The sequence below is a fragment of the Amphiura filiformis genome, chromosome 12 (assembly GCF_039555335.1).
Source record: "Amphiura filiformis chromosome 12, Afil_fr2py, whole genome shotgun sequence".
Lineage (NCBI taxonomy): Eukaryota > Metazoa > Echinodermata > Ophiuroidea > Amphilepidida > Amphiuridae > Amphiura > Amphiura filiformis.
The window spans coordinates 32,798,018-32,823,391 of record NC_092639.1 but is presented as its reverse complement, the minus strand read 5'-3'; the positions used below and the strand labels follow the sequence as shown (position 1 = coordinate 32,823,391).

General features: G+C 37.0%; 1 protein-coding gene across 3 annotated transcripts in view; it reads left to right on the top strand.

The window, feature by feature from the left end:
- Positions 1–24,903, top strand: part of LOC140166080 (neural cell adhesion molecule 2-like) — a 35,983-nt gene extending 11,080 nt beyond the window's left edge. Inside the window, exons 3-8 of one of the 3 annotated variants that reach the window (XM_072189462.1) lie at positions 454–749; positions 2,948–3,082; positions 17,304–17,609; positions 20,018–20,208; positions 21,275–21,508; positions 23,349–24,903. In XM_072189462.1, coding sequence (XP_072045563.1) covers positions 554–749; positions 2,948–3,082; positions 17,304–17,609; positions 20,018–20,208; positions 21,275–21,508; positions 23,349–23,360 — 1,074 coding nt within the window. In that variant the 5' untranslated portion in view covers positions 454–553 and the 3' untranslated portion in view covers positions 23,361–24,903. The remainder of the gene's footprint in view (positions 1–453; positions 750–2,947; positions 3,083–17,303; positions 17,610–20,017; positions 20,209–21,274; positions 21,509–23,348) is intronic. The other 2 variants (XM_072189463.1, XM_072189464.1) reach the window with 2 other exon arrangements.
- The last annotated feature ends 471 nt before the right edge of the window (positions 24,904–25,374 follow it).

The following is a 25,374-nucleotide window of genomic DNA, read 5'->3' as shown; positions in this document are numbered from 1 at the left end:
GCTATAGACACCCATATAATTTAGCTTTGGCGGACATCAATATGATCAGGATTTATTTTGGGAGATGCCTTTTGGACTGATCTGGAAAAATTCCGTTTTACTAAATCTAAATATTAGGCTATATCCTTCCCTTTTCACTTCTTTTCAGCGTACTATATCTGTATCAACATAGAGAGTCCCGTGTGATCATTTTTGGTGATACCAAACTTTTGGATCATGCTATAATTTTATTTCAAACTGTTTTGAAGATGAATTTGTCAGTGATCCCTTAATGACATGTACGTCATATGAGGTGGCGGAACATAGTCCAGTCCAATGGTATTGTAATAAAATTGTTTTAAGAAACATGACCCTTTTTGAAATTAAGATCACTGGATCTTGATTGGTGCATATTGGATAATTTGGTAAAATTCTGACATAAAATGCTTTCTGCATACTCTTTTTTCCTTTCAGATGTTGAAATAATTCCTACAGAAGGCCTTTCAGTGCCTGCATATCAGAGACATATTCTAACGTGTAAAGCAAGTTACTTGGGTGAAGCACCAGATGTAGAATGGTTTCGGATAATAACATTAACTTGGAAGGCGATCCCAGATTTGGAATAGAAGTGTCCTTTAACCAATATGAAACAGTGGTGATCAGTCGTTTAACATTTTATAATCCTTTACCTATGGATAGTGGAATGTACCAATGTTCTATGGTGTCATCGGCAGTAGGAACTGCTGAAGTACCCGTTAAATTTTGGACAGGTAAGAATATACAATACGTAAAACCTCGTCTAGAAGCATATAGAGTGCTTTTGATGAAACCTAAATTAATCCGTGCCATCCATCATTAACAAAATGGAGTTTGAGCAAATAAATTACCGATACAAGCATATACACCAATATATTGTATTGACATAATATTTACAGCTGTTCCGTATTAATGTAGGTTTCATCAAAAACACTCTATATGCTTGTAGACGAGGTTTTACGGTATATATTCAGGGTTTTTTTTCGCAAGATGTTATGATTCATGGGATTGTGTTACGTAAGATTTGAAATTCCGGGTGTTTTTTTGACATAACAGGAAAACCAACACACACTAACATTTTTCAGTTCATAGTAAGATTTCTAAAGTAAACACAAATAAAAAAAAAAAAGAATACAAATTTGCCAGATGACTCCATAACTCTCTAACTCTGAGTAATCATACATCGTATTGAAATGTAGGCCTACGTGCTTATGATATAGCTATTTTATTGTTTCTCTGCCAAAAAAAGAAAAGAAAAAAGAAAAGAAAAAGATAATGATGGTACAGGAAAAGTGACTAACTTTAAGACATGATGGAATTCAATGTTCTATATGATCAGTGTTATTTCCGTAGATATTGGCATGTGTAGAATACACACGTGATCATGATGGTGTTTCAATGCAATAATGTTAAAACAAGGTCTAAAAATACAAAAATGACGCGTGCGTTGCAAGCGGACGCAATATGGGACCTTCATAAAGTGCCAAGATCCCGTTAGTTATTCCGGTTGAAAATATCATCAGACAAAAAAAAAATCAATATGAAATTTTTGATATTAAAGAAAGGGGAAATCGTGTATTTTGACCTGAAGGGAATAAGTATTGAGAGTTTCCACATAACATGGGGAGTAAAGGTTCGTTCATACTACCACCGCATATGCGATGCGGTGCTTTGCGATGCCGATATATCGATTACTTTTGCCGCAACTCAACGCAACTCGTCGCATTTCCAAGTAAACATGTATTTAACTTTATTGCGATATCGCATGCAGTAGTTTGCAGTACGATGCAGTGCGACAACGCACCGCATCGCAAAGCAACGCATCGCAAATGCGGTGGTAGTATGAACGGACCTTAACCTGTATAAAATCGCTAAAAAAAAGAATCTATTTAGGAAAGGAATGTAATAGGAAAAATAAAATGGGTTCTCTCAATAATGTGTGTAACAGCAAATCCATCACCGGGCAATATTTTGATGGCTATAGACGGGAAGGATATTTACTCAAATTCAGTTTACCTGTAATACAAATGGATTGAAATTCATTAGGAAACGAATTTGGAGAATACCTTCTGTTAATAAAATACTATGATGACCCACCAGCCTGGGTGGCTCACGCTCCAGTAATTTCAGATGATTGAGCTCAGTAATACATCAAAGAATGTCTTCCAATTCATGAAAACAAATAGATAATCAGCTTATCGGATTAAAAGCTTAGAGGGAAGGTCTTGCTGCTCAGCGAGTGTTTGTAATTATCAGAAGGTTTTCTCAAATTTATTCTCTAATGACCATGTTTCAAATACATTTTAATATATAGAATACAGCATGCATAGAATGAGAGTGTACATGTGCATCAGTTAAGGAAAATAGAACGAGACAGAGAAAGGGGACCTCATATTGAGGAACCACAGAGCAGGGAATATCGAGTTATAAATAAAGCGAGAAAACAGTGAGGAAAGATTAAAATTCCGATTAAAATATAAATATGTATGCTATAGGTGTGTGTGTAAGTGATAACGTAAATGCCCGTGTATTCTGTCAAAATAATTGACACTTCCTATAAACGTGTATATGCTTAATATATGTTTTATTTCAAGCAAGTTCATTGCTAAAGAATTTTGACAAAATACAGTTGCATTGTGTTCGCATGATCTTAGCATGATTTCGTACATATTTAATCATGCATGAATGTTACTGTAAATGCATTGGCTGAATTTTTCGTCACAATTCTTAAAAAATGCAAATTAATACGCAAAATGTAACTTGTGGTAGTAGGCCTATAGGCCTATATTATAAACAATACGACAAAAATAAATCGAATTATTAGCGCCATCTTAAACGTGCTTTTTTATTTTTTATTTCAGTATGTCTCCTTTAGCTGCTTGTATTTTCATTTGCATATTTGTTTCTTGTTCTGCTTTTGTCCATATGTTAGACAACTCTGCTTCTGATCCTTCCACCGCCATTCTAAATGCCGATAGCAATTGCGAATCTGAAGGGGCATGCAAAGGAGACGAAGAAAAAATGTCCTTTTCCCTCTTTACTAAATCTCGGAGAACCGCAAAGCCTGGTATGCCTCTACATTTAACTATAATATACAAGTAATCGAAGACTAACAGTGCAGTGCAAGAAGTACCCAGGTGAAACAGTTTAATTCAAGAAAATATAATTATATGTAGATAGGCCTACTTCAAAATAAAAATAACAAGAATTGTCTTTTAAAAAAACCAAGCAGTTTATATTGAATTAAATTAATATTAATATAAATTTAAATGGCTAAGCTACTTCTGTAGCACACCAATCACAAACGCTGTAATAAAAGCCTTTGTAAGTCTATACTTTGACCCAATACGCTGGCGAAGTTACGTAATAAATCCGGTAATAGCAATAGGTGAAAACAATTTTGAACATATCGCGCTGCACTACAAGCAGATTGAAATAATCACCTGTGTATGTCTGCAATCATAGATTGAACACAATACTGGTCTTTTCAAAGATACTAATCTTACAGGTGCAAGTGATCAGCATGATATGGTTCAATGCAGAGGTACCGCGTGAAAGTATCAGTGCAGCGCGGTATATTCAAAAATTGTTTTCACCTATTGCTATGGTAGTTAATCCGATTATTACGTAACTTCGCCAGCGTATACTCATTGTAAACCCATCAAAGCATAGATAATATATGATCAAAGCATCTGGCCTTATTCATAAACTCTGAAGTCATAGTCAATTCAGTATCGAAGTTACGTAATGTTACTATGTCAACGGGATCACGCGCTAGAGTAATGAACCACGATCGAAATGATCACCACATAAAGTATATGGCACTCGAAGGCATACCAAAGTAGCGTGATCCGGTAACCAAGAGAATTACGTAACCACTTCGATGCTGAATGGTCCCACGTGGCAGTATAGACTGTACATTAAAAATTTCCTAATATTCTTAAATGTTTGTGGACCAATGCATGTCGTTTCCATTGACATAAGCGTGTGTTTTAATCAATTTTATTACAAATTGATATGTAATTCATTTATAAAATCGCTTAACTTTTTTCATAAAGTTGGCCCACAGACTAGACATACAGATATGATATAGTTAACCCCTTAACAGCTGCAGAAGTTAACTTCTAATCTTAGCCTAGCCATTTAATTTAAGAATAATTTAATTTAATATTAACCGCGTTGTCTTTTTTAAATCAGTTCTTGTTTCTTGCGTCATTTATGTTTACATTATTATAAAAAATTATAGTGTTATTGAAAAAATAATGTTTGAAAGTAAAAATGTTTTATTCATAGAATTATTTCTGCACGCTTGTGTACTTCTGCCACTACATTCTTCAATTTTAGCGATCAGCTAAACATTTGTGCAGGAAAAACAACCGTAAAGCTGTTATTACTGAAGACTTTCTTTGTGCATTTGTTTATCGTGCTAATTGATCTTGAACAAAATTATCCCATGCATCTCAACTCATGTCCACCCTTATTCCGCATGATTGTATTTTTGTACAGTCGTTGTATAGTTTTCTGATGAATCAGAATCGCAAGTTTGACATGGTATTTTCCCGTCATAGTTTAAAGCATTTATAGCAACGTCATACATGATCATGAGAGGGATTCACCATTGTGTCTGGCACGGAAAGAAACCCCGTAAAACACAATTCCCAAAGGCATTATTGCTAATCTTATAAACTGGGCTCAAAAAGAAACTTATCATTTTTCACAAGGTCATATCTTAAATTCCTGTCCATAAAAATGAACCACAATTGCACACAGGATTACTTCAATTTTCTACCCTAAACACATGTCAGTAACCAAGCAATTGTCCAACTGACACAACAGCAAAATTCACTAACACAGAACAGCTTCCTGCAGTGGACCACATTCACAGGCGAATAATTGGCACCCAGCAAAAGAAATTTGTGAGAATGCTTACAAGATCCTTACACAGGTGATTATTTCCAAAAGTTAGTGGAATAGCGTGCATGGAATGGGACTGCTTCTGCTTTTCACACACTTTCTTCAAGAAACAGGTCTTGTTCAACACTATTCCACTTACTCACAGATTTCTTGTGTTGGGTGCCCACTATTGGGTTGTGAATGTGTCCGGGAAGCTGTTCCATATCAGTGAATCTTGCTGTTGTGTCAGTTGGACAACTATTTGGTCACTGACCAGTGTTTAGAGTAGAGCATTGAAGTAATCCTGTGTGCAATTTTGCTTCATTTTTTTGGACATGATTTTATTATCCTGGTAGATTACCTTCTGAAGAAATTAACTTCTGGAATTGACGCTGGTATTGTTACCTACCCACGTCGGTCAAGCAGGTATCCTGATAGGATGCTGAATGACCTGAATTTTGCGGATGATATTGCCCTGTTGAAATCTTCCACACCCCGGGCCCAGTCGCAGCTTACTAGGACTGCAACTGCAGCAGCAGATGATCTAGGCCTTGTCATCAGCGCACCCAAGACAGAATATATGACTGCAAACTGTAATGCCCAACCAGCACTTGAAGTCTATGGTAGAACCATCAACCATGTCACAGACTTCAAGTACTTGGGTTCCAAGATGGGCTCTAGTGCTGGACCTAAAAAGAAGAAAAGCACTAGCCTGGGCAGCTTTCTAGAAACTGGAACGCCTTTGGAGAAGCCCATCCCTGCCAACCGAAACAAAAATCAAGCTGTTTGAGACAACTTGTGTTACTGTCTTTCTGTACGGGTGTGAGTCATGGGTAATCACCAAGGACATGGATAACAAGATTAATGCCTTTGCAACATCTTGCTACAGAGTCATGTTAAACATCAAGCGTGTGGATCGGATTCCAAATGAAACCATCTACAATCTGACCAACACCACTCCACTGGTAGCATCAACTCAAATGTCTTGGCCATATACTGCGTCTTGAAGACGGCGAGCCTGTGAAAGAATATACCCTTATATTCCACATAGGAAGAGGAAACCGGGACAGCCGCGCACACTGTACTATATGTCCAGCACCTTATGGGATACTGAAGGGATGCTGCAGCCAAACAAAATTGTTTCGCTTGCCCAAGATCGTAATAGTTGGTGAAAGCTCCACAGCCGACTGTGATGTTGATGATTTTAAGATATGACCATGATGACCTTGTGAAAAATTTTCTTTTTGAGCCCAGTTTATTTTATTTTAGGGGGAGTAACGCCGGGGAGTAACGGATACATTTGAACACAATATTAAACTAGTGGCAAATGGTGGTCATAGACCACAAACCTAGCTGGGGCATATTGGTGTTGTGGAGGTATCTGACCCCTACAAAATGTTCCAAAAATGCTCCCCTGGTCATGGGGTTTGTTTTCACCGAGTTTGAGTCCCGTACTCCTAACAGATGTCCAAAAAATTCAATTCTAAGATTTGACCCCAGATGACCTTTGACCTGACCTATGCATGATGTTCCATAATGTTTCCCTGGTCTTGAGGTTTGTTGTCACCATGTTTGAGCCCCGTACCTCTGACAAATATCAAGAAAATGAAATTCTACGATTTGACCCCAGATGACCTTTGACATGACCCTTGCACAGTGTTCTAAAATGTTCCCCAGGTCAGTAAGTTTGTTGTTGTGGAGTTTGAGCCCCGTACCCCTAAAAGATGTCCAGAAAATGCATTTAGAAAATTTGACCTCTACATGACCTGTGACCTGACCCCTGCAAAATGTTCCCCTGGTCATGAAATTTGTTGTCACTGAGTTTGAGCCCCATACCCCTTGCAGATATCCAGAAAATGAAGTTATAAAGATTTGACCCCAGATAACCTCTGACCTGACCCCTGCAAAGTGTTCCAACATGTTCCCCTGATCATTAAGTTTGTTGTCACCAAGTTTGAGCCCCGTACCCCTTACAGATGTCCAGGAAATGCGTTTCTAAAATTTGACCTCTGCATGACCTTTGACCTGACCCCCGCAAAATGTTCCCCTGGTCATGAGATTTATTGTATCGAGTTGGAGCCCCATACTCAGTTCAGTTCAGTTCAGTTCAGTTCAGTTCAGTTTTATTTTCATCTCAACACACATACATATAAATAACATGATATAAAAAAAAAAACATTTTGTAATAAATTAGTAACAATGCAATGCCAAATAATTTATAATTGAGATACCAATATTAATATTACAAAATAATATTTTAACAATGTGGTATGAGAGATGTGGATGCCACAGAAACGCAAAGCGTGTAAAGTTGTGGCACCCATTTGAAAGTTACAGACAAGTCTATAGCTTAAATACAATATTCGATATTTATAAGGTTACAAATTCTATGAATGCCATAGACAGACAACATAAAGTCCGAAAAATCAATGAAGCATAAAATGCGAACTAAAGCAGCGCATGTAAATCCATCATGCAGGAGAAAGCACTTTAAACATCATCATGTAAATATCCATTGATGAGGTTTTGTTTGAATGTTTTTTAAATACTGTAGGAGACGGGATGAGTTTAAGGGATTGGTCAAGATCATTCCAGAGGAGAGCACCATGTGTTTTGATGGTGTTGCTAGCAAAAACCGTATTAAATAATTGGATGTGAAAGTCTTTAGAATGTCTGGTATCGTGTGTATGGATGTCGTCATTAGTAGTAAAGAAGTTGTCGTAGAGGTCATTTGGTAGCATTTTGTAATGAAATTTATGCATAAAAAATGCTGTTTGAAATTTGAAAATGTCATGGATCTTAAGGGCATTTAATTGGTGGAAAAGTGGGTCAGTGTGGGCGAGCCACAAAGAATTTGTGCACGTCCTAACAACTCGTTTTTGTAGGAGAAAAGAGAATCCAGATTGGCGTTGTTTTTATCTGCCCAGACAATTGCACAGTAAGTTAAATAGGGAAGCACAAGTGTATTATATAAGGTTTGCAAAGAGGCCTCCGGTAGAAAAGGGCGGACTTTACGTATAATACCATTATATTTTGACACAATTTTAGTGATGTGTGTAGTGTGTGATTTCCAGCTGAGGTTATCATCAATAAGTAGGCCTAGAAATTTGGTAGTATGAACCAGATTTAATTCTGTATTATCTATTAGTACTTTTATATTGATTTCAGATTTATTATTGTATTTATTTTTAAAAAGCATATAATTAGTTTTTTTGATGTTTAGTGAAAGTTTATTTAATTTAAACCAATTTGATATTAAAATAAGCTCAGCATTAATGATTGATTCGAGGTGATGGTGATCTTCATGCGAGAAAAGTATGTTGGTATCATCTGCGAAAAGGATAAAATGTGGGATTTTGGAACACAGGGAAGGTCATTAATATATAATAAGAAGAGGAGGGACCAAGAATTGACCCTGTGGAACTCCGCAGGTGATATTCGTGAGAGGAGAAACTGCTTCATTAAATACCACACATTGTTTCCTATCACTGAGATAATTTCGAATCCATGTATTGGCCAGACCTCTGATACCATAATGATCGAGTTTGTTCAAGAGGATGTTGTGGTTTAAGGTATCGAATGCCTTACTGAGGTCAAGAAAAATGCCTGCAACATGATGCTTTTTATCAAGGGTTTCTGCAATTTTGCAATAAAGCTCATTAATGGCCATATATGTGGATCTTTGTGGCCGGAAACCAAACTGATGAGGACTTAGAATATCATGAAGTGAAATAAAATTTAAAATACGATTATAAATAACTTTTTCAAGAAGTTTTGATATTGATGGTAGAATTGATATAGGCCTATAATTAGAGAAATTGTGACAATCGTCTGCTTTAAAAATGGGTGTGACTTTAGCAATTTTTAGTTTTGAGGGTACAATACCGGATGATAAAGATGAATTGAAGATGTGGGTGAGAGGAATACTTATTTCGAAGATGATTGATTTTAGAAGATTGGAGCTTATTCCGTCTGCACCAGAGCTATAGGTGTTGTTAATTTTGGAAGAGAGCTTGATAATTTCCTCAATTGATGTTGGAGAAAGGAAGAGGCTTTTGTTGTTTGAAAAGTCATTGAAGGTTGACGGGGAATTATTATCGGGTTCCGGAATTTTTTCTGCCAATAATGGTCCAAAATTTGTGAAAAAATCATTAAATTTCAATGCAATGTCTTTATTATTAGTGACTTTATGACCGTTAACGGTATCAGTAAAGAAATCAGGAAATTTCGTTTTTTATTCCTACCTAAGAGTTTATTTAGAGTTTGCCACATTTTTTCATGTTATGACTGTGAAATTCAATTTCGGATGTGATGTGCAGTTTCTTTGAGGTACGAAGCAGTGAGTTTAAGTAGTTTCTATATTTATTATATTTCAGTTTATTCTCCACAGTGGGCTTAGAGATATATTTTTATAGAGTCTGTCTTTAGTTTTAATCGATTTTATTAGGCCACTTGTAATCCATGGTTTCCGAGGCGATTTTTCTTTGGATAATTTAGTTATTTTGATTGGACAATGAATATCAAACAAGGCGGTTAATTTGTTATTGAAATCATTATAAGCACATTCTGTGTCATTGTTGTTTGTAATGAATGACCAATCCACAAGTGCAAGAGCACTTTTAAAACCTCCTTACAGATGTCCAGATAATGCAATTGTAAGATTTTACCCCCTTAATGACCTTTGACCCCAATTCTGTGTGCAAGGTATGGGCACTGGGTAAAGCCGATGCACATGTGTAAGTGACGTCATTGTGCTATGTAATATGTGGCAGAAGAAGCATTTTGAAGATATTTGGTAATATACCAAAAATGCCCCTTTAATGACCTTTGATCCCAATTCTGTTTGCACCATATGGGCACTGGATATAGGCGGTACATATGTGCAAGTTACGTAATTGTAGGGTGTAACATGTAGGAGGAGAAGCATTTCGAAGTTTGTTGCCAGAAGAAGAAGACGAAAGAAAGAAGAATCGGAGAGCATTACAGTACCTAGCTGGGGGGTGTAAACCCCCCAGCTAGGTAATAATGTAACCTGTAAAGAGTGTTTTTACAAGCTCCCTCAAATTACTTTGACATTTTTTGTTCTTGGTGGTATTTGCCAAGAAATACAGGTATTTCCCACCCGCTGAATTGCACATAAAACATATTCAGTATCATTAGAGCTCACAGTACTACAGGAAATTATCAATGCAAAATTCCCGGGCAAAATTATTATTAAACTTGATCTTCATCTATGGCGTTGTCTTTTTTTTTAAAGACAGTCCTTGTGTTGGTTTATTTTTGGGAGTTGTATTGGCTTCATGGCACCTCAACACTGCAACATGCCGGATTGCAGTTTGTGTCCACATTAGAGTCAAAATATTAGATTTTCTATACAAAAATCATTCCATTTTACCTATTGACCAGTTAGATTCTAGCCGATGATGACATTGTTACCCTGGTAGGTGACTTTGTTCCCAGGCACCCACCCGATAACTGTGTCACACTTTTATCTAAATTTTAACTGGAAATCATTTTGCCAAGCAGACCTAATCTCAAAGCAAAGTGAAATAATTGTGCAACAATATCCTTCCCTTTCCACGTGCTTGGAAAGATTGAACTTCAAAGTTTGACGAACTATATAATAACAGAAATTTTAAAATAAGAATCTTGTTCTTTCTTTTAAATATATACCTTTTCTGGATTTTTTTTCACTACTTCATTTCTATGATTCATCTGATTTTGAGCATGATAACCGTATGTAAAGATCACCATATCCGTCACAGATGATTCAAAGCCATGGGCACATTGCACTGCTTCATAAAGCATAGTGAACTACATGGATTGTTTCTTGCTAGTTTCTTGCCTTCAGCAGCGAAAAGTATTGGGGGAGCTCGGAGGGAAGTAGAAAGGCAGAGAATTGGGATGCAGAAAGTGGGGGAGCGGGGAGCACCGCTCATAGAAAATAGCTATTGAGGATATGATGCATGTCCAGAAAAAAGGCCCTGGCAGAAAAATAAAAAAACTTTTCGATATTGCAAATTTAAGGGTACACGATATAATTATTGTTGGTTGAAGCAGCAAAAAAATCAATATAGCCCATTATTGAAAAATACAACTTTGATATTTTGCAACAGTTCATTCTACAAAACAAAAACTTTGAAAACTTGCTTGATTTATTGTTGTTAATGAGTTATGTACGTTTTATAAAAGTGTTGTTGTTTCAGCCCTCTTTACAACATAACTCAAGGACCACCGGACCTACAAAAGTATATCTGTGATATTTGAATTCTTCTACACACTCGCTACGAAATGATTAATGTCATTTTCCCAAAACTCACTACCATTCGCAAGATGCTGTGAACTACCAAATCGCAACAGTTTAAAATAGTTGCTATAAACATGATAAACCTTATACTGATAATCAAAATCCACTCAATATTGTATGTAGGCTATCCCATAAGCCTTTGCGAGTACACCTGAGATGTCGTTATTTGACGTCACGCCGATCTGCGCCGATGCGCACATTGTTTCGCGAACATCGTTACTGCGTGACGTCAAATGACGACTCACAAAGGCTCATGAGGTTTACCGAAAAGGTCAATTATGAGAGTTACGATGTGTTTAGGATTTACGATGTAAAAATCATGTAAAATTCATTTTGTTTTGTGCAAGTCTTTACAAGAATAATCTTATCCGACTCGACTTAAAACAGTTCCTCTTAAAGGCAAACAAAGAATATGACGAGGAATACTCAGTATAATAAAATAAATAAATAAATAAAACCTGTAGACTACCCCTGTACATTTGAAACTGTATTAAAATCATAGAAAGATAAGATAAATTTTGCTATTGAGTTTCGTACAAATGCTCTAAATCTTTTTAAAGAAAGAAGGGACGGCCGCGCACATTGTACCTACTGTATGTCCAGCATCTCCTGGGAGATACTGAAGGGATGCTGCAGCCAAACGTAGTTGGAGAAAGCTTGTAGTCGCCTGCTCCGCAGCCGACTGATGATGATGATGATTAAAATAATGATAAATTTGGCAAAATGAAAATTTCATGCGAGTGGGCAATCTTAAAGTAATGGTTCATTTTTATTACCCTAAATGACGATTACTTTAAAACCCCGACATCATACCTTATTTTGTTAGTGATTATTGAATACATAAGAACTTTGATTTTCCCTCAATATGGCTTGATATAATATAGCTCTTCAGTTAGTATTTATTCAATAGCATAAAGATAATACGCATGGTCTGCGCAGTAAACCTCGTAAAACGATCGACTAGACAACTCGAGTTCACGTCCAATAGCTATTTCCTTCGTCTTTGCAAACCTGTATTTGATTTATTGATTTAGCTCAATTAGAGCGATATTTTATATTTCCGTTGACCGTTTGAAGGTAACCCACGTGGCAAAAGCGTGTTGACAATATTGCAGAGTCAATTATACATGTAAATAAATTTAAAAAAATGTTGACCATTTTTATATATAGCGCCTTTTCAATTTTAAGATCTATTTCCGAAACTGTCCAAAAAGAGGCCTCTGCCTGTTTATACATATGCCAAATGTCGTGGTACTGAATGGGCAAAATAACAAACCCAGGGTATCACAACATATACCTGCCAACAATAACGGCGCCGGTATGACTACTTTTAAAACTCCCCATTGTACATCTGGGTGGAGTGAAGCAAACGGGATAGTGCCTTGCCCAAGGAAATAACATGTTGAACCCATAACCTCCTAGCAAACACAAAACGTTTTCGAAATTATTTGCAAAAGGTTAGAAAAGTTTGCCAGAAAACGTTTAAATATCGGGTTGTATAAAGGGTGTAAAATGTTTCCATAATATTCAAAAACATTTTTTTGAAAAGGTACTGCAAAATACTCTAAAATAATGTTATTTGACGACGTATTTGGCAAAATATATTTTGTAGAAACAAATTTTACAACAACAGTTTGACAATATTTTTAAAATGTTGCAGTGTGCTTTCATACACCTTATAGCCCGAAATTTAATGTTATTAAAACGTTTTCATCAAACCCAAAACCAAAAATATAACCCGTTTAAAGCGTTTTGTGTTTGCTGAGCTGTGATCACTTAAGGGATGGGTTTATATGTGTGTAAATGGAGGAGAAATGGGAGGATTTTGGCATGTTTGCTGTGATTGTTTGCCTAGCAATATTGATCACAAGTACACAATTGATGGTGCATATCAAGGACCAAACTCTATAGTTTTATATTTGAGCACGATCACTTCTGTAAGGTCATGGGAAATTATGTAAAACAGGGATTTTTCTCGACACGGACTTAAAAAAATCCACTTTTTTTCTTAAATTAAAAAAAGGGGGAAAATGGAGAAGAAAAAAAACATCTGCAAATTGCAACAGATTTTGATGATTTAGGCTACTAGGTCTAAAGTTCTGGCTATAAGACATAAGTTTAGGGTTTGAAATTATGATTTAGGGTTAGGGTTTAGATTTAGGGTTATGTCATAGAGTTAGAGTGTAGGGTTATGATTTAGGTTAGGGTTTAGATTTAGGGCTCAATGCTCTAGAGTTAGGATTACACCCCCCTGTATAAAACATTGTTCCATGCATCTCACAGGTACATGTATGCATGGCTGCATATTGCCTGGCTATAGGGCTATGTAAACAATGACATGTATCTGTGTGTTGACACTGCACGAAAAGGTGTGAAGTGGCTAGAGTTCATGTTGGCTATTACATAACAAAGCTAATACTGATATAAATTATGGGAAAGTCAATGACTTTGAAATGTAAAATTTTAAACTTAGAACAATTTTGTTGGTTTTCATTTTGTGGCAAATTTGCACTCATTTTAAAATAATTGTCACTCTGACTGTGTGTGTTTTTTGTTGTAAATCCACAGGCCTTTTGCCAATGACTGGTACGTCAATGTTTTCCGAGTCGTAACATTATGCGGCATGTTGAACCGTAAAAGTGTGCGTATTTTCTACAGAATGGCGCAGCACCTTTAAACGAGTCGTAACATTACGCGGCATGTTGAACCGTAAAATTGTGCGTATTTTGTACAGAATGACGCAGCACCTTTAAACGAGTCGTAACATTACGCGGCATGTTAGACCGTAAAATTGCGCGTATTTTCTACAGAATGACGCGGCACCTTTAAAAGAGTCGTAACATTACGCGGCATGTTGAACCGTAAAATTGTGCGTATTTTCTACAGAATGACGCAGCACCTTTGAACGAGTCGCAACATTACGCGGCATGTTGAGCCATAAAATTGTGCGTGTTTTCTACAGAATGACGCAGCACCTTTCTTGAGTCGCAACATTACGCGCGGCATGTTGAACCCTTGAATTGTGCGTATTTAGCAGATATGCTCATTATGCACTTACTCGATTTCACATTGCTATGGCAAGCTATTAATAGCATTTATAAGGGGGGTGTCAGAAACCTATAAGCTTACCAAATATTTGTGTTCAGCCCTGTCATACCCCTACACGATCCTAGTTTATAATACTCACATGCCTATAGCAGACTTCCAAATGTCCATAAATCCATCATGAACATGGAATTAAACAGGCTTTTATAAATATAATGGTTATCCTATCTGATATCACGTCCATGTTCATACACTTTGTCATGGAGCCGAATTCGGCAGCCGCGACCTCCACAACCGTATCAAAATAAATTTTAATTTTCCAACTGAAAAATATTATGTCAGTGTGATCGCAAATAATTATAATCATGCATTATAATTAAAAGCAAAACAAAATCACCAAAATGCAGATTGTGCTTCAATTCAATGAGTTTAAATTCTGCACTATAACGAGTTGCACAACTTTTGCATTTCCGGTGTGGAAGCTTGCCCATTTCACCCCCCCTTCACTTGCTTTTAATACGCTACGCACACCATTAAATTCTTTAGAGTAATTGCAAAGATTTGTGCCAAGTCTACATATTTTACAATAAGCAATGAACTTTTTAGACTGCAACAAACCTGTTTTAGGCTGATTACATGTCTGTCCTTTAAAAATATAAACTTTTTTTCATTTTTTATATGATCAAAATAAATTGCAATTTTAGGTAATTTTTTGTTTCGATTTCAAATCTGGACATTTTTGAGTCCGTGTTGAGAATAAATTCTGTTGTAAATCGGCTTTTATATTTGATGTTGCATATCGGCTCACGCACTTTTTTTTTGTACCCAGTATTTCACGAAGTCCCTGTACTCTGATGACCCTATGACTTTTTGCTGGTATGTTGAGCACTTTAAACAATTAATTATAGTACTTACCTCCTACTTTAGGAACATGCATATGCCTTAATGTATGTCGACCATGTCAACAACCCAGTGTAGTTTTACATGGTTGGAAAAGTCTATTTCCTTTCGCTATTTTGCCAATCATAATTCATAAATTGTCCAACTTTTTTGACAAAAAAGAGTTTTGCAACTATTCCGCCAGCAAGGAAACACACATTTATGTGTATCCAGTGCGTCCTTTACGTTTAAATAGTTCAGTTTATTGTCAAGTTGTGCCTCTATACGCCATATTTACGGAATTGATGATACGAGCTGATACGGAATTTTTGAACCCAAATTTCTTGAAATATACATTACCTTTTCAACTTCTCGCCACGAAATTGGATTCATAAGAAGGTCAAATACAAGCCTTCCATTATGGCTGGTATCATCATCTCGATTGGTGTCTTGTGTTAGTATTATTCCATATTTTGCTGGTAGAAGTTCAATGAAACCCTCCATAATTCACGACTTCTGTCACTTGTGTTATAAACCGTGTATAAACTCGATGTGTTTACTATATTGTCGCTCGGGTCCGCGACTAATCGCAGGGACCGGTCTATCATTAGCTATTCTATACACTTTTCAATAGCCTTATTGTGATGTGTGGGAGTTTTAAAAGACGAGCCATGAACAAAATATAATGCGAGCACCCGGGGGCATCAACTTTAGAGGTGACGGTATGTGCCTGTCAATATATGCCCCTCTTTTGAAGCCGACTATACCCGATGACCAGGCACCTTCAGTTTTCAAAATATTATACCCAATGACCCTTTTTCATTTTGATTGTACATAATGACCCTTTTTTTATAAAAAAAAACCCAACGTTTTGTACTGATATGCGCCTACTTCGCGACGCTTGTAGGCACATATACCCATCAATTCTAAAGTTGAGTGCCCCGGGGCGAGCGCATACTGCGGGCCAATGAACAATAGGATAGTGGCTTTTCTGATATCGCTTTGAGGAACTGTTGAAGTATAAATCAGCCAACGAGTAGGTGTGTCCAAATTGCACATCTTGAATTGAGACCAAGACATGCTGTTATTTCAATTGTTATACCGTTCCGGTTGGTTTATTACCTACCATTGCCTACGAGATGCAGTTCTAAGGTGACAGAGGGACAGGTCTGCAATTCGATTCCACAACCATTCATACCTTTTATCTGTTTTATTGTATTATCGTGCGAATTGCTCCGTGGTACCTTACGGGTACCTGAATTTTATTTGAATGAAGATGACTCTGTCATGCTCGACGTCATATTGCATAATTTCTATACAGTATATGCAATAAACCAACCAGAACAGTATAACAATTGAAATAATAGGCAGTTCTAAGATAGGTTAAGAAGAATATAACGTCACAATTCTGTATTATTATTCAAGGTTGTAACGTGTGTCTATGTAGGCCTACCTGGCAACAGACACGCCCCCGGTACAAACAGATGAAATTTGTAGAAAAGCGTGATTATGACAAAAAACATTAAAATATGATACTTTGAGGTATTGTTTTTTTAATTTTTGTATGGCAGATCATACATACACATGTGCTGAGGTCAAAAAGGTAAAAATTTTGTTTTTGACCCCTGACCCACCTGTCATTCCAAACAACCCCTTAAGTGTTTATGACGGAGAAAACCAGGCAGTGGCAGGAACATCAAAGTTGGCCAAATTTGCCCATATTTTGTGTAGTAGGGGTGTTCGATGAAACTTTCTTACTGAAACTTTTTCAGGATTCTGACCCCTTTGATTTGGTTTCATAGCCCCTTTGTTTTGGTACAATCTACCCCTTAAAATGGATGGATCTTTCTTTTCATAATTCACCTTAATCATGTTATTCATTGTATGTTACTTTTATTTTAATAACTGCACTTCTTGTCTTTTAACTTTGAATCAAAGTACCATTACATTAAATTAGAAAAAAAATTGACAACACTACTTAAAAATTTGATCGAGCGCTTTCACAGTACCAACTGCGTCCTCAGTCAGATGTTGAAGTAGTGTTGAAGTCATTTTTTTCTAATTTAATATATACCACTACGTATGAGTATTCAATTTTATACTATTACATTATTATAATACATTATATATAATACAGTTTGAACACTGCATTTTTTCCTTCCAGCACCAGTTTTAACTCCAGTTGCTACACACATCACAGTCACTTCAGGCTACCAGCACACGTTACAATGTCAGGTCCAAGGTGGTTTCGAAGGTCGATTATTATGGTTAAAAGATAACCGTTACATTGGTGCTGAAGGGAGCTTCGATATCGATGGTGACCGGATACCCGACGTTAGAATCACACCACAGAGTCGCACCCTTAGCATCATTAATGCCAAAGCTACCGATGCTGGGGTTTATACGTGTAGATTTAGATATAATTATGGAAATCAGTGGAAGAGTCTAGCTAGCACAATATATGTGACAGGTAAGAAATCAAATTAATTATGATAATTTTTATTACTTCCGATATGATTAATGTCGTCATCTTGACTCATGTCAGTTTATTTCATGCACTATAAGTAGGCATTTTCATAAATATTTAGGGTCAACAAACTTGGGAACTGATTATAGCGTAAAAACTCGATATGAGCGCTTTTGAAAACATGAAATTGTACCGGCGCTTTACCAACTGAGCAAATGGGGTTGAGACACACATTTGCAGGTTTACTTGTTCGTATATAACTATATACGTGTATCGATGATTTGCTCAAAACCCTTTACACTTTTGCGGATGAGGCTCTTCATGTTTGCATGTTTTAAAAGCGCTCGATAGTATGCACATATACTAACTATCGAGGTTTTACGGTTTTTATTAAAACATCACCAGTGAGATAAATGCATACACAAGGCGTGTTGAAACAATTTGTATTAAATGCCCAATAAATTATTAATAAGCGTGTCTTTTACATTAAATTTCCTTTTATATTCACGTAAATGTCTGCTATGTTTGATAACGGTAGCTTGACGATTAATAATCATGATCACAAGGTTGTGGGTTCGAGTCACGTCGCAGCCAACCTGATTTGTCCTTGGGTAATGCATTTAATCATGTTTGCTTCACTCCAAATACTGCAGTTACTGTCCGTTTTCCTATACACAATACACAGTGCTCTCACCATTGACGCGTGACCTCTACAAATGATGTACGTTGGAAGAATGGGCACTTGCCTAGTTAACATCACTGTGTGAAAAATAACCAGCCAATATTTTAGCTATTCTCCAAACTTCTAGCAAATATATTTCTCTAACATGACCTAAAATTACAGCTAGGTTAGATGTTCAGAAATAGTCGCACTTTTGTAAAATATGAGTGAGGGCAAGGCATAGCTAGCCAACTCCCCGTGTTAATTGAATGGAGATTTGACCGAAAATATTGGTATCGGACCGCTCACTTCTGAAGGATGCCACAAAAAAACGATACAAGCTACATTTTAACTATTCTAAATAGGTTCTAGAAAATATAGTTTTGTAACATGTCCTAAATTTTTAGCTAATTTAGATGTTTGGAGAGGGTCGCACTTTTGTGTTTTAGGAAGGATATGTAAACGACAGATAACACCAAAAATATGAAGAAATTATTTCCAAACCGTGTTAAGTCAACAATCATTATGTTGCTCATTTTGAAGAATGCTGGTTAACAAAAAGCAGGTCTTTGTCTCATTTCGTGAACAAAGCTACCCATACCATTGTTTCCTTTCGTTTCCTTTATTCGGTTACCCAACTGAAGCTATAATACCAGCTTTATTGCGATGTCGCACATTGAAAACAGACACTTGTGCACAACCAGAAAAGATCTGATTTAATCAGTTGAGCTGCTTCAATGAGTGTTATCTTGGTTTAATAGCTTTTAATGGGGTTTAAGTCCTGCAAAGGTCGAGATGAATTCTACTGTAGACATGACTGCATCATGACCCAGGTGTACAACATGTACAATGGTGAGCTATAGAGGTTATCCGTGTTCTATAAGCTGCATATCCTATCAGCGACTGCTATATATATATACCTTGTTTAGGACTTTCAAAAGAAGTACCTGCATGTGCAACCATGACTGTGACCATGAAAATAACCCGCCAAAGTCATGCAGGTAACTCCGAGGTCGTGCATTGAATTGGTTTGAATGAGGAATACTACGAGAACCAGCGCCTTTTGTTAGAAGTCACATGAGTAAAATGGATAACCTCTATCACGGGAAGTCATCGGGCGCCGTTGTTGTTTTTAGTAGCTACATGGTGTGATATATTCTAGTGTATATACCTCATATATTAGATTCCTGTTATCTGATTGGTTAAAAGTGGGGGCATTTTAACTACGCCCTGTATTTGAGAGAATTTCATCAAAATGAACTTTGCCCGGTCATGGAAACAGACCATTGACCGGCGTGCGTCCCGATCCATTTAACAAGTGACGTATTGGGTGTTGATGATCAGTCCGTGTAAGAGATGGATGATTACTTCCGGGGCAAAGTTGGTTGGGTCACATAACACGCAGACAACAACATTGCTTTGGAATTGGTACAAAACACGGAAAGTAAACAGGAGTAAATACAAGAAGAAACTTTAAGATAATGGCCGAATCTGAAAATATGCAAGAGATTGTCGATGGAGCGATGACAGGAATCTATATATGAGGTATATAAAACAAATTTTAACTGCTTTATTCGGGTCATGGTTAAAATTATAGGCCCGCGGTGATCTTGATCAACACCATGACCCGAGGCGCAGCCATGCCCCTCATAGCAGTCAATATTGTATAATAGCAGCGAGATAAATGTAAATCGCTTTGCATACATTGAAAACGAGCTATATAAATGTGGACATTTTATATAATTCACAGCTGGAGTAGAACTATCGTCGGATTCTTACATCTTGTGGCAGGGTAACCAGGCCACACCTCTAAATGTTAAATGTACTGGTACTGGATATCCACTGCCGTCGGTGTCATGGAGTTTTGGAGAGACGAAAAAAGGGTTACGAACTGGATCTTGGAGTGGAGATATATCTATATATGATTACCAAATATCAGCGGTAAGATGAATGCCAAATGTGCCATCCCTGCTTCTAATTACAAGGATATCCATGGCAAAACAATCATATCAAGACGCACTTTTCTTAATGTCACATACAATCGACAGTGCTAAGCCGTTATGATGATTTAAAGAGTAGATGACATTTAAAAGTTAATAGAGGGGTAGTTTTTCACCAACGTCACGGTACACGCAAGTGATGTGGCTGTAATGCCCAAATTGTCGAGAACTATCTGAAAAAATAATGATAGAGATGTCCTGCGATTCAACAACATACGCGGCGTCAAAACATTAACAAGTAACCGCCCCAATTGTATATCTGTCTGAAAAATGGCTGGTTATTTCCAGGGTGACTGGAGTCCATATCATACTAAGCAGACGCAAACATTAGCGCCAATACGGCTTGAAATGTGTGTGCGTGGGGTCGGGGTATATATCGGCCCCAATTGTCAAAAAGTGGTTGAAGGTCACCCCCCTCCGGATTGACGCCATGGTTGCAAGGAGCGTAGCGGGGTTTTTGGCGTCCACCCATTGGAAAAACCCTACGCTCCTTGCGACAGCTTGTATGATATGCACTTTTCCTGAGCACTATGCGCAGCATACATAATAGTACTCATTTCATACTCTGCTGCCCTGGTGCCCTATTTTACAGCACAATATCATGAGTATTTACACCACTTTTAAATGCATTACAAAAATAAATTAGAATTGAATTATCGTTAACGCACAGTGCTATATTGGAGCACAGCAACACACAGTGCTCCGACAGGGCTTGTGGAGCACAATAATACACAATGCGCTTGGAGCGCAAGGGTTAGGGTGAGTGCATCAGGGCTTTCATAAAACCTGGAAGCGAGATCTTTGTCGGGGAATGTAAACAGCGCATGTTGCTGGGAAATCGGTCTGGGGACGTTTTATTAGTGTAGTTTAGGACATAGTAAATAAAACACAACGCTATCTAGTGAATAATAGAATTTCGGGAAATATTCCTTTTAAAGATTATAACTATAGAAACGTCATCATTGTAAAATATTTTATCATCTTCCTTTTTTATGATTCGTCATCAGGTACACATGCAATCTACCATGACTATTGCACGAATGCCAGGATTCTTCAATATCACAAAGTTCTACTGCAAAGGAGAGAATAGCATCAGCGTTAAAAGCAATACAATTATGGTCGTAAACGTCGGTAAGCGGCGTCCAACTCTAGGTCCAACGTACTACCCGCTCCCCACGGTAGCCTTACACCTTGTAGCGGGCGGGCCGCTACACCTTGTAGAGGCGGGCCCGATTCGGCATGTAAGCAAGCACCAGTACTGTCAAATGTGCAGCGTGCACGTACTGGTCTAGCGGACCAAGCCTGCAGAATTTTGCCCGGTTGATCCTTTTGATATTATAGAATTAAATACAGTAGCATGAGTCGTCAGTTCGTAAGAGATGGATGGACATTTCTAACAGTGCAATATGCACATTGCTTTCCACCAATTGTTTGAAAACACAAAGCATGTCCGTTTTGCTGAAGTTGTAATTTTGCGCTTAATTAACAAAACAATAAGAACGCCATAGTCCTACATGTGTATTCTTCCCGCGTATGAAGCTTCAGAAATTGGCACTGGGTATTACTTTAGTAAGACGTGTTAAGCTTACCCAGCGGGTAAGCTTAACACGTCTTACCTAAGTCCCACCTTTTGGAGTTACTATTACCATGAGTAGCACCCTCAATTCCATTACCACCTATGATTCACTATAATTGTCGTTAATTTTATGTAAGCTTTGATAACTGAGCCATTTACATACTTATAATTATTCTAATCTCTTCCAACATTTGCAAAAAATTATTGCTTTTTAGAATAATACTTTCCATTACTTTTCCAATTTCAAGCAACTATTCTCTGCCCTAAAAGTAACAAACTAAACAATATAGTTTGGCGCTGGGGTATTGGCACATATATTTTAAGTAACAATTTAGCCAGCAACTCATTTTTTTCTAATTTACTCATTTATTCTAACATTGACAATAACCATGATAACACTCTGTTAAAAAAATTTGCTTACAAAAAGATACGCTTCAATGCCTTGTTTTTCATGATGGTGCCAGCGCTCGGCTTAATTAATGCACATAACAGATGTATAAATGTTCGTCATGTTGGTATGGCTGTTGCCTATTATTTAAAACTTTGAATATGCCCATTTGCAAACACTGTTGATACGTTTTTGGCATGCGCATGCCCTACATACCTTAAATCATAAATAATATAATTTTAGCACCTGGACGTGCAAAATATGGTACTTATCTTATTCTGAACTAAATGCTTTTATTGTTTCGTTCCTTTCAATGTCTTTCAAGGCAAACTTTCAAAATAATTAATTTTACATCTCAGCCGACCAAGTTGTAGTTGTACATAATTGCGAATCTACTTCAAGTCAATTGAATTGAATTTCTAGTCAACCTACTGACACTGAACTGAAGTTTTACCTAAAAATAGTTCAGGTCCTAATATAAATAGCACCAAAGGAAACGTGACCTCTTTCTTGAATCTATATCATGAGAGAATATATTTAATATAGATTCGTTAGTTAAAAATATAGTTCACGCCCCCAAAATAAAGGTACCTGAAAATTGTCAACTATAACCGTCAACGATTCCGATTTTTGAATGCAGGAACAACAATCGCAAATTGTTACCTGAATTTTATAGGTGGATATTTCAAATGACCAGAGATAATGGCGAAGCGTGAGTCATCCTATTGGGGGCACCGTTGAGATTTTCTAAATTTTCAAATCCATTAGGGGCACGTGCCCTGCCCCTGCCCCTATGGTGCTGCGCCACTGACTGATAATTAATTATTAGGTACCAATTCAATTTCGATGCTTTAACAAAATTTCCTGTCAAATGCAACTTTGGATTAATCCACTTGAAAAGGTCAGCATTTATGGATGCATGGCGTTGCATTCAATTTCGATATAAATCTTTGATCAGGGTAAATGCTACACTTAGATCTGGCAGTCCTTTCCCTTACGAAAACTGAGGTTGGAATGGCCTACCAATCATTTTGATGCAGATCGTATGTACCACAACAAACGAATGGTCATGTGCACAGTAAATATTAACCATTTTCTTTTACTTACGTCATTACAGGGACGACATTGATACCGGGTGCAGCTCCAAGAGTCTCTCATCCTAATATTCTGCTGTTAGTAGCTGTAACGATAGCATCGGAATTAGTACGACGAAATGCAAGATAAAGAACAATTGACAGCCTGTTTCCAGTACACTGTTAATTAAGCTGGTTTTAACCAGCTTAATTAAAATATTTACCTAACGACGGGCTAACAACGAACGACTCAATTGTTTGGGTAAAATAATGTTACACTATATACAATGGTGTTTTACTCAATAGTTGAGTTGTTTATAATCTCTCTAAAGTTGGGTCAATTTTTACCCAGAGGTTTAACAGTGTGGTCACTGTATTGTAAACGCCTACCAAAAGGTAATTACACCTCCCCCATTTATTACGAGAAAACTCAAAATCTTTGTATCAAATTTAAAAACTGAAATGGCAAAAACAAATCCAGGTTAACTCTGCACATTTTGAAACCTCAGTTGTCTGGATAGCTCAAAGTTTGTAGCCATGGTGACTCCTTGAAATAAAAAGATGCATTTTCAAAAGTTGCACTAAAAAGCTGCTTAAGTCAGTGTAGCGTTTATACATGATGGTGTCTGGTCAAGGATGACCCGCGGTGATCAGTAACGACCAGACACTCTAACAACAAAAGCAACATTTTCAATGGGTTTAATAGCTGCAAATTTTGAATAATGGTCTTTTTCATTCAGGGAGTCACCATGACTACAAATTATGGGCTAGTAAAACAATGAGGTATCAAAATTTGCATAATTTACCTGCGTTTGCTTTTACTATTTCAGTTTTAAATTTTGATGCATGGATTTTGAGTTATTTTCTCGTAATAAAGGGGGAGGGTAATTATTTTGTGGTAGATGTTTATTGAATTAATGTGTTGTAATTTTGTAAATTTTGATACATCCAAATATAAATGTAGATACGTTATGCACAAATAAGAAAATAATGTATTCATGATAACACTTTCATGGTTTTTACAATGTACAGTGTCTGGCAATTTGTTCCCATTATGGTAAAGATGGTAACTTTGATTTGTTTTGCGTTTAGTTTAGTTTACGACAGCATCGGAATTACTACGACGAAATGGAAGATTCCAGTACACTGTTAATTAAGCTGGGGGAATATTTACCCAACTACGGGCTAATAACGAATGACTCAATTGTTTGGGTAAAATAATGTTATATTATTTTCAATGGAATGTTTTACCCGACAGTTGTTCATAATCTGTCCAAAGTTGGGTAAATTTATTGTTCTATTGTGTCCGATTTGAGCGCTGACATATTGGAAAATGTTGCCAATCAATATTCATGAGAGTGTACATTCAACGTCCAGTTATCGAAATTAGCAGGCGGCGGATGACATGATCGAGCCGGCAACTTGTGAAACCGCCCGGCCGTATGGCATTTTCCAATATACTCAGTTAGTTTTGTGGGGTTCATTATCGAACCCCAACGGTTTTAGCTTGTATTTATATTATTTATCAACATAGGCCTATTTGTTTGTGAGATATTTCAAGCGTTTTAAAAATTCAAAATAATCCCATTCAATTACACGGTTTACTGAATTTAGAGAATGCAATGCGGCCACCACCTGGAAATTAGGTGACTTGTGTTTGGCGGGTGTGACATACATTTGACTGGGTGTTTTAATTACGTAACGCATTAAGGTTTTGGCATCATTAAATGGCTGCCTACTGCTGTTATATGTTTAGTTTCTGTAATAATAATAATTATTTTCTTTAGGGGCCTGTCACTCCCTCATTCTCCCTCTCTCCCCCTCTTTTTTCTTGTCTTACTCCCCACCCCTCCAATCTCGATATCACCCACCCTTCTCCTCTTTTCACCCCTCGACTCCTCCTTCACTCCCTCACTTTCCTCTGGCTTTTAAAATGGATATTCGTGATATTAAGAAACCCATTTGATTTTATTGAATAGACATATAATCATGATAACAACATAATCAGTTAATTATAGAAAGAGGCAGCCATGGCATGTTGTTACGGATAATCGATCAGTAACTCTATTG